General features: G+C 35.7%; 1 protein-coding gene across 2 annotated transcripts in view; it reads left to right on the forward strand.

Moving 5' to 3' along the window:
- The window catches only part of LOC150099770 (dnaJ homolog subfamily C member 5B-like), a 99,354-nt gene that overhangs the window by 49,135 nt on the left and 35,554 nt on the right, over positions 1 to 14,665 (forward strand). The window contains exon 3 of one of the 2 annotated variants that reach the window (XM_090403417.1): positions 11,349 to 11,417. The exons of the other annotated variant lie outside the window; for it this stretch is intronic. Within the exon in view, the coding sequence (XP_090259543.1) occupies positions 11,349 to 11,417 (69 nt within the window). The remainder of the gene's footprint in view (positions 1 to 11,348; positions 11,418 to 14,665) is intronic. 2 annotated transcript variants of the gene reach the window in all.

Below are 14,665 nucleotides of genomic sequence, written 5' to 3' on the forward strand. Positions count from 1 at the left end.
GTTTGTTTACAAATGGGAGAAGTATGAGAAATAAGAAAGGTGAAATGGTTCACTGATTGAGTTGATTTGCCCCAAAAATCATTGGAATAAGTGAAATATGGTTGAATGAAGATGATATCCTAACAGGAATAGAAATGGAAGGATACAGTTTTTTTTGTGAGGATTGAATGGATAAGAAGAGAGGAGGATTGCTGATGATGATGATAGCAGGGGAATTATGTCCACATAAGGTTGACATGAAAGAGGTAAATAGTAGCAATGGTTATGAGCCAGTGTGATAGAGGTTGACATGAAGACATATTTAGTTGAATGTTGCTATAGGCCTGGTAAAGTGGAGTGTGGTGATGAAGAAACGTATAAACAACTTGGATTAGTGAAGAAAAGAAGGGTAATTATTATGGGCAACTTTAATTATGGTAGTTTGATTGGAATGAAGAGATGGCATTTGGTAATGAAGAAAATCAATTTGTCACTTTCTTGAGAGATAACTATCTCAGGCGGCATGCAAAGGAGGACATGCGAGGATCGAGAGTTTTAGATCTGATCATTTCATCAGAGGATGTAATTGTGAGTGGGGTTTCACACTTTCCTCCCGTTGGTGAAAGTGATGCATATGGCTAGCCACAACCCTCCCAAAAGAGGGTTGTGGTTAGCCATATGCAGACTTCTGTGAGGAAAGGATATATGTGTGGAAGTACAAGGCTGGTGATTATGACAAGCTTAGTAGACAGCTTGGAGCTATAGCATGGAATGAGAAGATGAATGGTAGGGAAATAAATGTTGCTTGAGAACTGACAATGAAATACATAAAAGCATCAATCTGTGAATGTATTCCGAATGTCAGAAAGCTAAATGAGGTAGGTAGGTGTAAAATGGATGAATGAGGGGCTTATGCATGAAATCTGGAAGAAGGTACTTTGGAGGCAGTACAAGATGAATAATGGTAATAATCAGTTACATGAAGGGTATATAGAAAAAGCAAAGTGAGTGACTCAGTAAGAAAAACAAAAGTGCAGTATGAGCAGAAATTGGCAAATCAGTCAAAGAAAAATCTTATGAGTTTTTTAGATATGTGCGAAATAGAAGGAAGAATGATTATAGTAAGATGATGTTAATGGATCAAAATTTTAGAATGGTAACTGCTGCAGCAGACATTGTTGAGGTATTCAGTGATCGATTTATAATGGTGTTTCATCCTCATCAGGGTGAAATCATGAGAAATTTAAGTTTTGAGAACACAGGAGAGGATGGCTTAATTGTGATTGGCTTAATTGATGACATTGCAACATGTCTTAAGTGAATGTTCCAGGGAATTGGCAGTAGCATTGACATGCTTGTTTAATAACAGGTTATCAAATTAAACATGCCTGTTTAATTTGATAAGGCTGTGGCTACAAATTATAGGCCAAGCTGTATGTGGTGAAGGTACTAGAGAGATTGGTAAGAAGTAGGATATAGAAATGGGTTGATAACATCAGTATTCTGTGTGGTTATCAGCATGGGTTTGTTGAAGAGAGATCATGTTTTACTAATTTACTTATGTACTATAACAAAGTTACAAATACCTTGGACAGGGGAGCATATACAGTTGTGTACTTTGATTTTGCAAAAGCTGTTAAATGGATTGGACTTCTGAGTTCGATCAGTGACTGGCTATGAAATAATTATCAGAAAGTTGTATATGGGGGTTCAGCATCCCAAAAGAGGATGGTCACTAGTGGGACCATTGTTGTTCAGTTTGTATGTGAATGATACTGGGATGGGTTAATTAACTAGTGATATGAAGTTGTTTGCAAATGTCTTGGTATCTCCCATAATGCAAAGCACATCTCCTTGCGGACATGTATAATGCTATGCATTAAGGGAAGGGCCACTACCCAGACTGTTTTCGACCTTTATTGAGGTCGAAAACAGTCTGGGTAGTGGCCCTTAGTATCACTACCTCTGGCTCTAGCTCCCACTCATCAGTGGGAGCTAGACACAGAGGTAGTGATACTAAGGCAGAAGCAATGGAGAAGTCATATTTACCTATACGAGTTGCCAAAAGGTGTCTCGCCTTATTATTAAATTACTCTGGATTTAGAGAAAGTTTGTGGAAGTTTTTTTCCACTTGGTTAGACTATAATAAATTTAGTTTAATCTTTTATCCAGATATATTTAATCCTAAATCCAGAGTAATTTAATAATAAGGTGAGACACCTTTTGGCATCTCATATAGGTAAATATGACTTCTCCATTGCTTTTGCCTTAGTATCAGTACCTCTGGGTCTGTCTCCCACTGACGAGCCCTTGATAAAGGTCAAAACCGCTCTGGTAATGCATTATGGGAGATACTAAGACAAGGAGTGATGAGAGCTTGGTCCACCTTTACCACGAGTTGCCTCAGTCCTGAAGATACGTCAGGCGCAAACTTTGTTTGCTTACATGGATAAAGGATTAAACTAAATTTATTAGAGGACTTGAATAGATTGCATGAATGGGAAGGTAAGTGGAACTGTCAGTTCATTATTGCAAAGTGTAAGGTTTTATTATTATTATTATTATTACGTGACGCCTCCAGGGAGTCCAAAGACTCACTGAGAGAGGGCATCTACTCTACAACTCTGTCTCCACCTCAATCCACCAACTACAACGAACTGCAACTACCATCATCATGTACGCCAACGCCATCTACCGCCCACCACTACCACTAGTATTTTCACAGACAATCATAAACATCCATGCCCGTGGTGGGATTTGAACTCACAGCCTGACTTGATCAGGCCTCATGGATTATTGTGCACAGAATTGGTTGCCAGGTTTTCATGGTGATGAGGATATGTTGGAATGGGTCCAGACAAGATTCAGAATGGTGGTCTTTGGAATGTGGAGGAAGAGGACAGATTGAGAGAATGTAAGTTGCACAGCATCGTGAATAGGAAGAAGAGGAAGGGGGGAGGATATTATTGAGACATAATTAAGTTGACATGGAAGAGATTTTTCATAGAATGGGAAAGGGGAGTAGAACAAGATGCCATTGCTGGAAACTATAAGGAAGGCGTGAGGAGTAGACTCTTTGCATGGTGATTGGTTGATAAGTGTAATGCATTGTCTGAGTGTGTTGTGAACATGGTGACCACATCTAGTACTTTCGTACTAGATCTAGTACTTTTTATAAATTTTTAGTGTTCTAGTACGTTCACCAACAGATCTACTACTTTTTTTCTTCCGAATAATAATAATAACAACAATATGAGAGTTAGACATATGAGTTTAATATTTTTATCTTCTCCCACCTCTCTATATGTCACATTCAGTGACACAAGAATACGATTTCTCTTTTTTTCCTACCCCTCTCACTGTTCGCTAGTCTTCCCCCCCCCCCATCCCCCGATCCAGTACTCACACAATCCGACTGGCATTAGCCAATGAGAATATATTCTTCCCTGTTCAAACACTTCTCGTGCATTATAAGAAGTCCAGTGTTTTTATTAATTTTATTAACAAAAACTTGTTTAATTCTTCATAGAAAATATTATTATTTAGATTTTCCTTTTAAACATGGACAAGTGGCAAGAAAAACTTTCTAAATTTAAATTTGATTCTAAATCTCAAGGGAAAATGGTGCATCAGTCAGTAAAGTACATAAACTAGTCATTGAAAGTGAAGATCTCAATGCCAGCCTTCCCACTCACAAGAAACCACTTCTGACAAAGGTAATTCAGATAAAGGAGAAAGTGATAATAGTTATGATTCAGGTTTACATGGTTCATCTAAAAAGATGAAAAAATCATATAAGCAAAAATTCAAAGAATGGTTGGAGGATCCCATTCTTAAATCCTGGATCAGTTCAGGTAAGAGTAAAGGATACACTGCTTATTGTAAATTTTGTGATATAAGCATTAATGGTCTCTCGGCGGACCCTGTAACCCCTAGAGAACGTGTGCCCTGGTTGGCGGATAGTGGAGCCCACCATGTGTGTGTGTGTGTGGGGGGGGTGGTGGTCCGAATATACTGAATAAGGACTTGTGGACCAACAGGGCGTAAGGGGCAATTATTTCGATTGTAAGGGAAGCGGCACTCCCATGGACCCCTAGCTGGATCTGTCCTCTCCTTCTTCTACTTTGAGGAAGATCCACTTACTTTAATCTTTCCTATAAGACCTTATCAGCCAACTCTTCTTATTTTATGACCCTTATGCTATTAGAGTACTCAGGCCATGGGGTCTTTTCATTTCTGGCCTTACAACTATGCCCTCTCTATAAACCTTACTATAATTCTTCTATAATCTACTCTTTCCCATTCAATATACCCTATTCCTCCTATGGGTTTAAATTCGGAAGAAGGCTAGTTCAGAAGCCTTAAGATAGCAGCCCTACCACTGAACTATTCCATTGTCAAGCTACTCCCCTGACATGGAGAACATAATCCTACTAGTAAGCTGACAGAAAAAGATAATCGGATTGAATCTATGGGAAACGACCCTGGAATGGAAAAGGTAAAACAAAAATGGAAATGACAAAATATAATACACATAGCAAACTGGAATGTAAGAGGAATAGCATAGAAAGAAATAGAATTAGACCAGTCATTAAATGAAAGAAATTTTAAAATAGCAGTAATCACTGAAACAAAAAAGAAATTAAAAGGAACTATGAGAATCAAAAATTTTAATGTGATATACAGTGGAGTCGACAGAGACCAAAGAGCACAAGCAGGAGTCATGATTTGGATTCATAACTCCCTTTCAAAACAGTTAAAACATTATAAATTATGGAATGAAAGAATAATAGAAGATAGAATAAAAATAGATAGAGGCTATTTCACAATAATTGGTTTATATGCTCCAGAAGAAGGAAGAGAACAGGATAATATTGATTTTTATAAAAAGAATTGGAAACACGAAAATTAATAATAATATAGAAATATATGGAGAACATACTCTAAACAGGAATGGTAAAAAAATGATCGACTTTGTAGTTTATAATAACCTAAAAATAATGAATTCCTTCTATAAACATAAAGACATACATAAATATACTTGGGCAGCAAGAGGATGGAAATCAATATTAGATTACTTCATATTAAATGAAAAGACATCAAAATTTTCACTAGATGTTAGAGTTCACAGAGGATATGAAATAAGCAGTGACCACTTCCTTGTTAAAATAAAATTAAGATTACCACCTTAATGGCTACAAGTAGCAAGAACAGAAAGAAAAATTGAAACATTTGTTTATAAAACAAGACTATTGAATGACACAAAAAATGTATAATGGCTATATGAACAAAGAATTAACCAATATCTAGATAAAATAAAACAAAATGAAGAAATAGAATGGCTTAATATAAAAACAGTACTAAATGCAGCAGCAAATGAAAGCTTAGGAAAGACCAAAAAAAATCAATAAAAGGAAAAAAACTGAAGATCTGGGATGATACAATCAAAGAAATAATCAAAAAGAAAAAAGAAGCCTATCACAAATGGTTAAGCAGTAAAAGATTAGAAGATGAAATAGAATATAAAAGAATAAGAGCCATAGCTAAAAGAGAAGTCAGAAAATGACATAGAGAATCAGGGAACAAATTTGTTTCTAATTTAGAACATGATTTATATAAAATACGACCCAATGTATATAAGATTTTGAAACACTTAAATGCAGATACCAAAGAAAACATAAAATTAAACACTGAATTGAAATTAGAAGAATTTCTAAATTACTACACAGATCTGTGGACAGACAAATATTTTAAAAAAGACAACTGACAAACAATTAACGAAAATGAAAAGGAAATAACTAAAGAAGAATTAGAAATCAGCCTGAAAGAAACAAGAAACGGAAAATCACCTGGAGAAGATAAGCTAGGTTCAGAACTATATAAATACGCAGGAACAAGACTCAAAGAAAGACTCTTATTATTTTTAAATAAAATTTACTCAACTGGTATCTCTCCAATAGAATGGAAAAAAGCAATTGTGATTCCTATCTTTAAAAAAGATAATAGAGATGACCCTAAAAACTATAGCGGTATCAGTATACTAAATTCCTGTTACAAAATATATAGCAGAATCTTAAATAGCAAACTAATGAAATATTCCGAAAACTTTATTTTAGAAGTACAGAATGGATTTAGAAAAGGGTGATCATGTATAGACCTAGCCTTTTGCCCAAAAGGCCGGGTCTATACATATCAATATTAGATATTGCATTTATGGACTTTGAAAAAGCATTTGACCAAGTTAAAAGAAACATATTATTTAACATATTAAAAGAAAGACAAATACCAAATAATATCCTAAAAGCTATCATAAGTATATATGAAAATAATCAAATACAAATAAGATTAAATCACAAGCTATCATTAAACGTGTGGACAGACTTATGTGTTCGTCGAACATGTTGTTTATTATTTTAACGGTATAATAGAACACAGAAACTAAGTAAATAATTAATTTATTAACTTGGTGCTGATATTTCGCTGGTATTATAACCAGCATCTTCAGAGCACAAAAACACTGTTTGTCACAATACGCGAGACTAAAACAACATGGTGTACATTAACAAAATTGGGAGACAGTCATATTAAGGAAAAACTAGCACTTTTCTAGGACTCTAGCAATATATGATAGCGTTTTTTTTTTTTTTTTTTTTTTTTCAGATAGAGGGCGCCAAAATCAGGACTCTAGTCTTTGTGTTGCTGCTACAATTTTGTTAATGTACACCATGTTGTTTTAGTCTCGCGTATTGTGACAAACAGTGTTTTTGTGCTCTGAAGATGCTGGTTATAATACCAGCGAAATATCAGCATCAAGTTAATAAATTAATTATTTACTTAGTTTCTGTGTTCTATTATACCGTTAAAATAATAAACAACACAAGCTATCATATACGAGAGAGATAAACCAAGGGGTCTGACAGGGATGTCCCCTCTCAGCAACTCTGTTTAATATCTACTTAAATGAAATAATAAAATGGAATAAAAATTTACATCAAGGAATTAAACTTTCTCTTACAGTAAACTTAAACACTCTCCTCTTTGCCGACGACCAAATAATAATTACAAAGTCTGAAGATAACTTACAGAAAGCTATTTTAGATCTAAATGAGATATCCAAAGGTTGTGGTATGATAGGTGAGTTAGCTGATATCATATACGGAGGTAGCAGGGTTTTTCCTCCCGAAAACTCGGGTTTTTCATCCCGCATTCAGACAAATTGGCCTATCAGAACACACGCTTACAGACAAAAAAAATACTAGTTGTGGTGAAGGTGGGCAGTAGATGGCATTGATGGAGATGATTCTTAGTAGAGGCTTGGTGTAGTGGTTGAGACAGTTGTAGGTGTCCTCCCGCGATGAGTCTTCGGACTCCTTGGAGGTATCAGGAATAATAATAATATCAACAGAAAAATCAAAAACTATGGCCTTTAAAGCACAAGATCCAGCAAGAACTAAAATAGTAATAGATAACAAGATCGTAGAACAGGTGAATTCATTTAACTACCTAGGATGTATGATCACATATGAAAATGATATAAACGTAAAAATTACAAAATATTTAAAAATAATGTAATTAATTCTATATTTAAACCAAACCTAGTTCAAAAACAAACCAGACTAAAAGTATATAATACATTAGCCCTACCAGTCTTAATGTATGGAAGCGAAATCTGGACGATAAAATAAAAAGACAAACAAAGATTAACAACAGCAGAAATGAAGTTTATGAGAAAAACTGCAACGTATACCCTGTTTGATCACAAAAGAAACGAAGAAATTATGAAAGAATTAAACCAAGAACCAGTAATAGAAAAAAATTAAAAATTATAAACATAAATGGATGGAACACGTTCAAAGAATGAAAACAGAAAGATTACCAAAACAAGCCTTAAAGCACAAGCCATTAGGAAAAAGAAAACCAGGACGTCCTCTTAAACGATTCATCAATGACTTCTGAGGCCGGAACAGGCCATGCTCGGCCTAAATTTTAATACGCATGATGATGATTAATGGTATCAAATGTCTCTTGATTCATTATGTAAACACTCCAAAACACTAGCAGAATGTAGAATCTAAAAGAAACACACTAGGTATAATGTTGTTTAAATCCAGTTCCAAATACTAGTCAAAAAACAAATTAAAGAGGCAGAATTAAGATTATGTGCATATGATGTAGACAGGCCCCTTCCTTCCGTATAGGATGCAATGAACCCTGGCAGCAAATTTAGGGGAGGTATAATCGAACACGTTTATAAAAAATAGGGAATAAATAATACACTGAACTGTTTGTACATATTTGTCACCTTCGAATGTGAGAGATTTCAGTGAGGGACTGAGTCGCTGGGTAGTTAAATAAATGGTACGAGCTTCACCACAACTTACTTTAATCACTGCTCTCAGCACACTGAACAAACATTCTAGAAATTTCTTGAGCTTTCTTCTTGATGGATCAGTGTTTCACTCAGGATTTCTCCATGAGTGCAGGTCACAAAGATGCCTCCAACGATCTCAATCTTGAGCCTCTCTCTTCCATGTTATACCCATAGATTTCACTAGTGGATCTTCTCATCTTGTAGGTGATCTTCCTGGTTTTCTCTTCATTCTTGTTGCCAGTTGAATATTCTATATGTCCATCTGTTATCCCTGAGTCTGGCTATGTGACCTGCCTATCTCATCTTGCTTTCATATACTGCAGTTACCACATCTTTTATGCCTGATCTCTTTCTTAGTTCCGTGTTTCTAACATGTTCCATTTTGCTGATGTTACAAATCCTATGTTCTATTGCACGCTGAGTTATCCTGAGAGTCTCTTCTTTTTTTGTCGTGTTCCATGTTACATTTTAGGAGTATGTTTGTTTATTATTTAAAAATAAGGTTTTTTTTACTATTTATTTCTCTTAATGTGCAGTACAATAAAATGATTCGTAACATGTTATTGTACTTCGGGAACCTTTAATTTTTAATGGAAGGGGGGGGGGGACACAATTTTGCACTCAGGCGGTGCAAACCCACGGAACGATCCTGGATGCCAAACACAATCTGCTTTTGTGGCTTATGGACGCTTCCAACTCTCTTGAAAACAATTGCTCCTGATAGTGAAATTGCTAAGAAAATACAGTGTGAACGCACTAAATGTAACTATTTTATAAAAAATGCTTTGGCTGTAGTTTCACGCAATGAAATCTCAAAAAAAAAAAAAAAAAAACTCCTTTGATGAATGGACTCCTTCTGACAAAAGAAAAATCAAAACATTCATCAGCTACAGATTTTACTATTTCTGAAGAGTTAATTAATTTAGCAAAATCTGATAAAAATAATGTATAAATACTTCCAGTGTTTTTCTTGTGGGTGGGAACCCCTGTATATATGTAAATAGCACATTAAATAACTGAAAATTTAATGTTACATTATTTTAAACACTAAAATGAGACTAAAAATTATATGGTAAATGAATACACATGTTAAGTGCTAGAGTTACAATTGGGACTTCTGTTATAATGATTGACAACTGCAGCTTTTGGACTGACTCATAGATGACAGTGAGCTGAGTTTTGACCTTTTTTCTTTTCATATTTGTAGTACGTATATTAATTTAGCGGTTTTACCTGAGTTCATCTATGATAATAAGGTAGTCATATCGTAAAATGCCATAAATAGAGTGAAGCAAAAGCAAATAAAAATTTAGTACTTTTTTTCAGATCTAGTACTTTTTTCCTGCTTAAGTTAGTACAAATTATTTTTGCTGGGTGGTCACCCTGGTTGTGAATGTAGACACACTGAATCAGTTTAAGGCATGGTTGGATGAGCATTGTGTGTGATAGTGTGTAACTAACATGATGAGTCTCATCTCCATGGAGGTCAGATGATAATAATATACTGCTGAATAAAATTAACAGAACTAAATGTCTTTCACGATTATTTTATTTTTAACAGTGTCTCTGAAGACGAATATTTTTATATATTAGGGATTCTCTCTCTCTTGCAAATTATTTGAGTTACCCAGTACAAATTGATCTATCACTTAACAGTTCAGTACATAGTGCAAATTACTAATGTCTGTAAAAACAGATTTGCAACCACATCACTTTATTCCTGTTTTTTTTTTTTTTGTTTTGCTCGGTAGTACATTTTGGATGTCTGGGTTATCATTTCAATGATTCTTTGATATGGTAGGTAGTTGAATGACTTGAAGCTGAGCAGTTACAAGCAAAGGTAGTATCTTGGTGTAATGTGTCATTAAGTATCATCTCAGCATTACAGATTCAATTGCAGGGGACAGGAATCATTACAAGAAGATTTGGCTAAGGTTACCTGATGGTTATACTAATCAGAACTGCTGCTATCTGGCTCCAGCAGTAAGACTGAACCCTATAATGCCTTATCACAAAATGTATCTCTCTTGAGCTTGCTATATGCTACATGTGCCAACATTTTGAACCAGATTGTTTTAATAAGGCTCAAAAGAAGCTACTGATTTGTATCCCACAAACCAAGCACTCGTCGAAACTGATGCCATGAACACGTGACTTAAAGCTCTGACAAACGGAATATAGTTTGTTTTCTGATGAGTCCTGTTTAACCTGTAAATGATTTCTAGTCTGTGTTTGATCTGGGGAGAACAAGGAATATAGTACCATCTCTCCAACATCAGAGAAAGGGATGTTTTTGGTGGAGGAAGTGTTCTCATGTGAGGCAGAACAATGATTATTGGCCGTGCTCCTCTTCACATTTTTGATAGGGATTCTGTAACTGTGTAAGGCACTGAGAACACATCATTTGAACCCTATATATGATTTTGTAGTGGTGTAGGTTGCTCAGATTTTCCTTTCATGCATGATCATGCCTGCCTATACAGTTCAAGTGTCTTGAAACTGAAGATATCCAACAGTTGCCATGGCCAGCATGATCACGATCACTAGGCCTAAATCTGATTGAACATGTGTGGGATGCCCTTGGTCATTGTCACCTGTTTACAGTCACTACCTCAGTCATTTGGTGAACTAAAGTCTGCTCTGGTGGAAGAATGGTATTTGTTGCTGGAAAATCTTATAGGCACTCTTATATTCACTTTAGCTGTTAGAGCAAAATATTTGAGTATATTGTGTCAGCTTTTGTAATGTGACCTTTTTGGTAATTCTTATACATCTATCTAATGTTTCTTATACCTAATGCATCTGCCTGCTGATGTGTCTTGCTATTCTCTTTATTTCATTATTATTCTGTTGCACACTACCATACCAGTTTTTGTCTGGCTTCATTGCAGACTTGTATGAGTTACACTACATTTTGTAATTGTTTTGTTAATTTTGTTGAACAGTGTATTTTTATATCAATTTCTGAAGCATGATTTATTATCTTACTTATTTTTAGAAATTTGAGAAAATTACCCAAGCTTTTAGATTATTAACAAATCGTACCGAAAAGGAACAGTTACGTATGGTAAGTTTTAACCCTTGTAAATTATTTATGTTTTTATTTTTAAATAATATAGAGAGATTATTTTATAGATATAAAATAATCTCTTTCTTTACAAAATATTTACAAAATAATCTTTCTTTACAAAACAGCCATGATGAATTATAAAGAGAAATTGGGTTTACTTCAGGTTTATTTGGCTGTAATAATATAAAAGTGAAAACCAAGTAGTTTCAGATACTTTTGGCTTCTTCTGGGTTATTACAAACAAAAATACAGTAAAAGGCTAACATGAACTATAACATTACTAAAATACAGAACATGTAGGAACCATTACAATATAAGTTGAAACAGAAACCATGTGAAGCGTGCGAGCTGACACGGGTTAACTATCATTTAGTGATGTGTGCAAGATAGTTGGCCAAAATGTCTGATGTGCAGAAAGATTTAATGAGCAATTTCAAATATCACACAGGATCATTCCTTGATTTCTATTGAGTGTGCCTTGTGAATGGATGACCCTAGTAGATTCTTTTATGCTACAAGCAGTGAAGTTGTCCTCTCTGTGAGACATGGAGCTCTTATCCCATTTAGTGTTATGATGTGTGGGTGCGGGAGAAATGAAAAGCTAGGCCAGAGCTGTATTCTCTGTTGTTATTAACTTTTCTGACGTGCCCTTTCTGTCTAATTTTCAAACTTCTAGATGAAGGATTGGCAACTGGCGGCCCAAATGTGCATTTTTGCAGCCCATAAGAGGTTGACCATACTTACGTGGCATGTGACCTGTATGTTGAATTATCTAAATAATACATTTTATAATATGAATAATAAATTAAAAATAATTTTATACCTATACTTCATGATATCACCGTGTAGCTTGGTGCGAGTCAACTGTGTGAGTCATCATGAGTAGGGATTACAAAGGCTCGAGAAAACGTATAATTACAGATGAAGGAAAAAGGTTTAATGACAAATGGAACAGCAAGTACTTCTTTATTAAAAATGGGGATAAGGCCCTTTGTCTTATTTGTCATAAAAGTGTTGCTGTTATGAAAGAATATGATATCAGATGTCATTATGAGAATGAACATGAAAGTCAATACAAGGATTCGAACTGTGAACTTAGAAAAAATCAAATTAATGAATTACAAGCTTCTTTGACTGTTCAGCAAAACATATTTAAGAAGCAAAGTATTCATAATGAATCAGTTGTTTTATGCTAGTTATGTCGTAGCGGAACTGGTTACGAAAGAAGGAAGGCCTTATACAGATTCGGAATTTATTAAATGATGTTTATTAGCTGGAATTGAACAATTATGCCTAGAAAAGATATATATATATATATATATATATATATATATATAAAAGACATTAATAATATATAAGAGTATAATAATGACATTATTTCAAGCTATTAGTTTATCTGCTAGGACTTGTACAAGGTGAGTAGAAGAAATTGGTACCAGTTTATTTTTTTATTATTATTATTCAGGCCTCCATGGAGTCAAAAGACTCATCGTGGGAGGTCCTTCCTAAGAAACACAAAGTCTATCAAGACTCATTGAGGGGAGGTCCCCCCCCCTGAGAAACACAAAGTCTATCATACCACTCCTTAAACTCATTCACTGTTCTCGCTCTCACCACTCCATTAGGCAATGCATTCCATGGTTCAACCACACCCCATGCAAATGGCCTCTTGTCATCACTCCTTCCTGCTGTTCAACCAAGCGAAAGAACTCCCCAGTGTCAATCCTGTAACCACCTCTCAAAAGTTTAAAAGTTTCAATCATACCACTTCTTCTTCTATCCACCAAACTCTGCAGTCCACATTCCCTCAGCCAATCCCCATAACTATCCTCGTACAGTCCTGAAACCATCTTTGTCATCCGTCTTTGTACCCTTTCCACAGTTAATTTATCCCCTTCAAATCCTTTGGACCAAATCTGAGAACAATAGTGTAAGTGTGGTCTGATCAGAGACTTATACAACAGAATGATAACCTCTTTTATCTCTGCAGGTCAGTGTCTTTCTCATTATTGCAGCAATCCTCTGTGTTGCCTTCACCACCTCTGCAATATGTCCCTTAAATTTCAGGTTTCTATCAATCATCAACCCCAGATCTTTTGTCTCCCCTACTTCCTCCTGCAACGAGTTGCCCTGGTGTAGTACCACCTTAACCCAGTCCTGAAGATACTTTCAGGCGCAAACTTTGTTTGCTCACACTTGGATAAAGGATTAAACTAAATTTATTATACTCTAACCAAGTGGAAAATAAACTTTCAACATCGTTCTCTAAATCCAGAGTAATTTATTAAAAAAGGGTGGCACACCAATTGGCAATTCCTATAGGTGGAGATGACCTGCTAATGCTTCTTCCTGATATCTCAACTTGGGCCTGGCTCCCACTGAAGAGACCTCAATAAAGGTCGAAACCGGTCTGGGTAGTGGCCCTTCCCTTAATGCATAACATTAGACATATCCGCAAGGAGATGTGTTTTGCATTATGGGAGATACTAGGATAGGAGTGTTGGTAGCTTGCTCCACCTTTGCAACGAGTTGCCCTGGTGTAGTACCACCTTAACCCAGTCCTGAAGATACTTTCAGGCGCAAACTTTGTTTGCTCACACTTGGATAAAGGATTAAACTAAATTTATTATACTCTAACCAAGTGGAAAATAAACTTTCAACATCTTTCTCTAAATCCAGAGTAATTTATTAAAAAAGGGTGGCACACCAATTGGCAATTCCTATAGGTGGAGATGACCTGCTAATGCTTCTTCCTGATATCTCAACTTGGGCCTGGCTCCCACTGAAGAGACCTCAATAAAGGTCGAAACCGGTCTGGGTAGTGGCCCTTCCCTTAATGCATAACATTAGACATATCCGCAAGGAGATGTGTTTTGCATTATGGGAGATACTAGGATAGGAGTGTTGGTAGCTTGCTCCACCTTTGCAACGAGTTGCCCTGGTGTAGTACCACCTTAACCCAGTCCTGAAGATACTTTCAGGCGCAAACTTTGTTTGCTCACACTTGGATAAAGGATTAAACTAAATTTATTATACTCTAACCAAGTGGAAAATAAACTTTCAACATCTTTCTCTAAATCCAGAGTAATTTATTAAAAAAGGGTGGCACACCAATTGGCAATTCCTATAGGTGGAGATGACCTGCTAATGCTTCTTCCTGATATCTCAACTTGGGCCTGGCTCCCACTGAAGAGACCTCAATAAAGGTCGAAACCGGTCTGGGTAGTGGCCCTTCCCTTAATGCA

Source organism: Typopeltis vanoorti, chromosome 14 (assembly GCF_054136105.1).
Source record: "Typopeltis vanoorti isolate ZY-2024b chromosome 14, IOZ_Tvanoo_1.0, whole genome shotgun sequence".
NCBI lineage: Eukaryota > Metazoa > Arthropoda > Arachnida > Uropygi > Thelyphonidae > Typopeltis > Typopeltis vanoorti.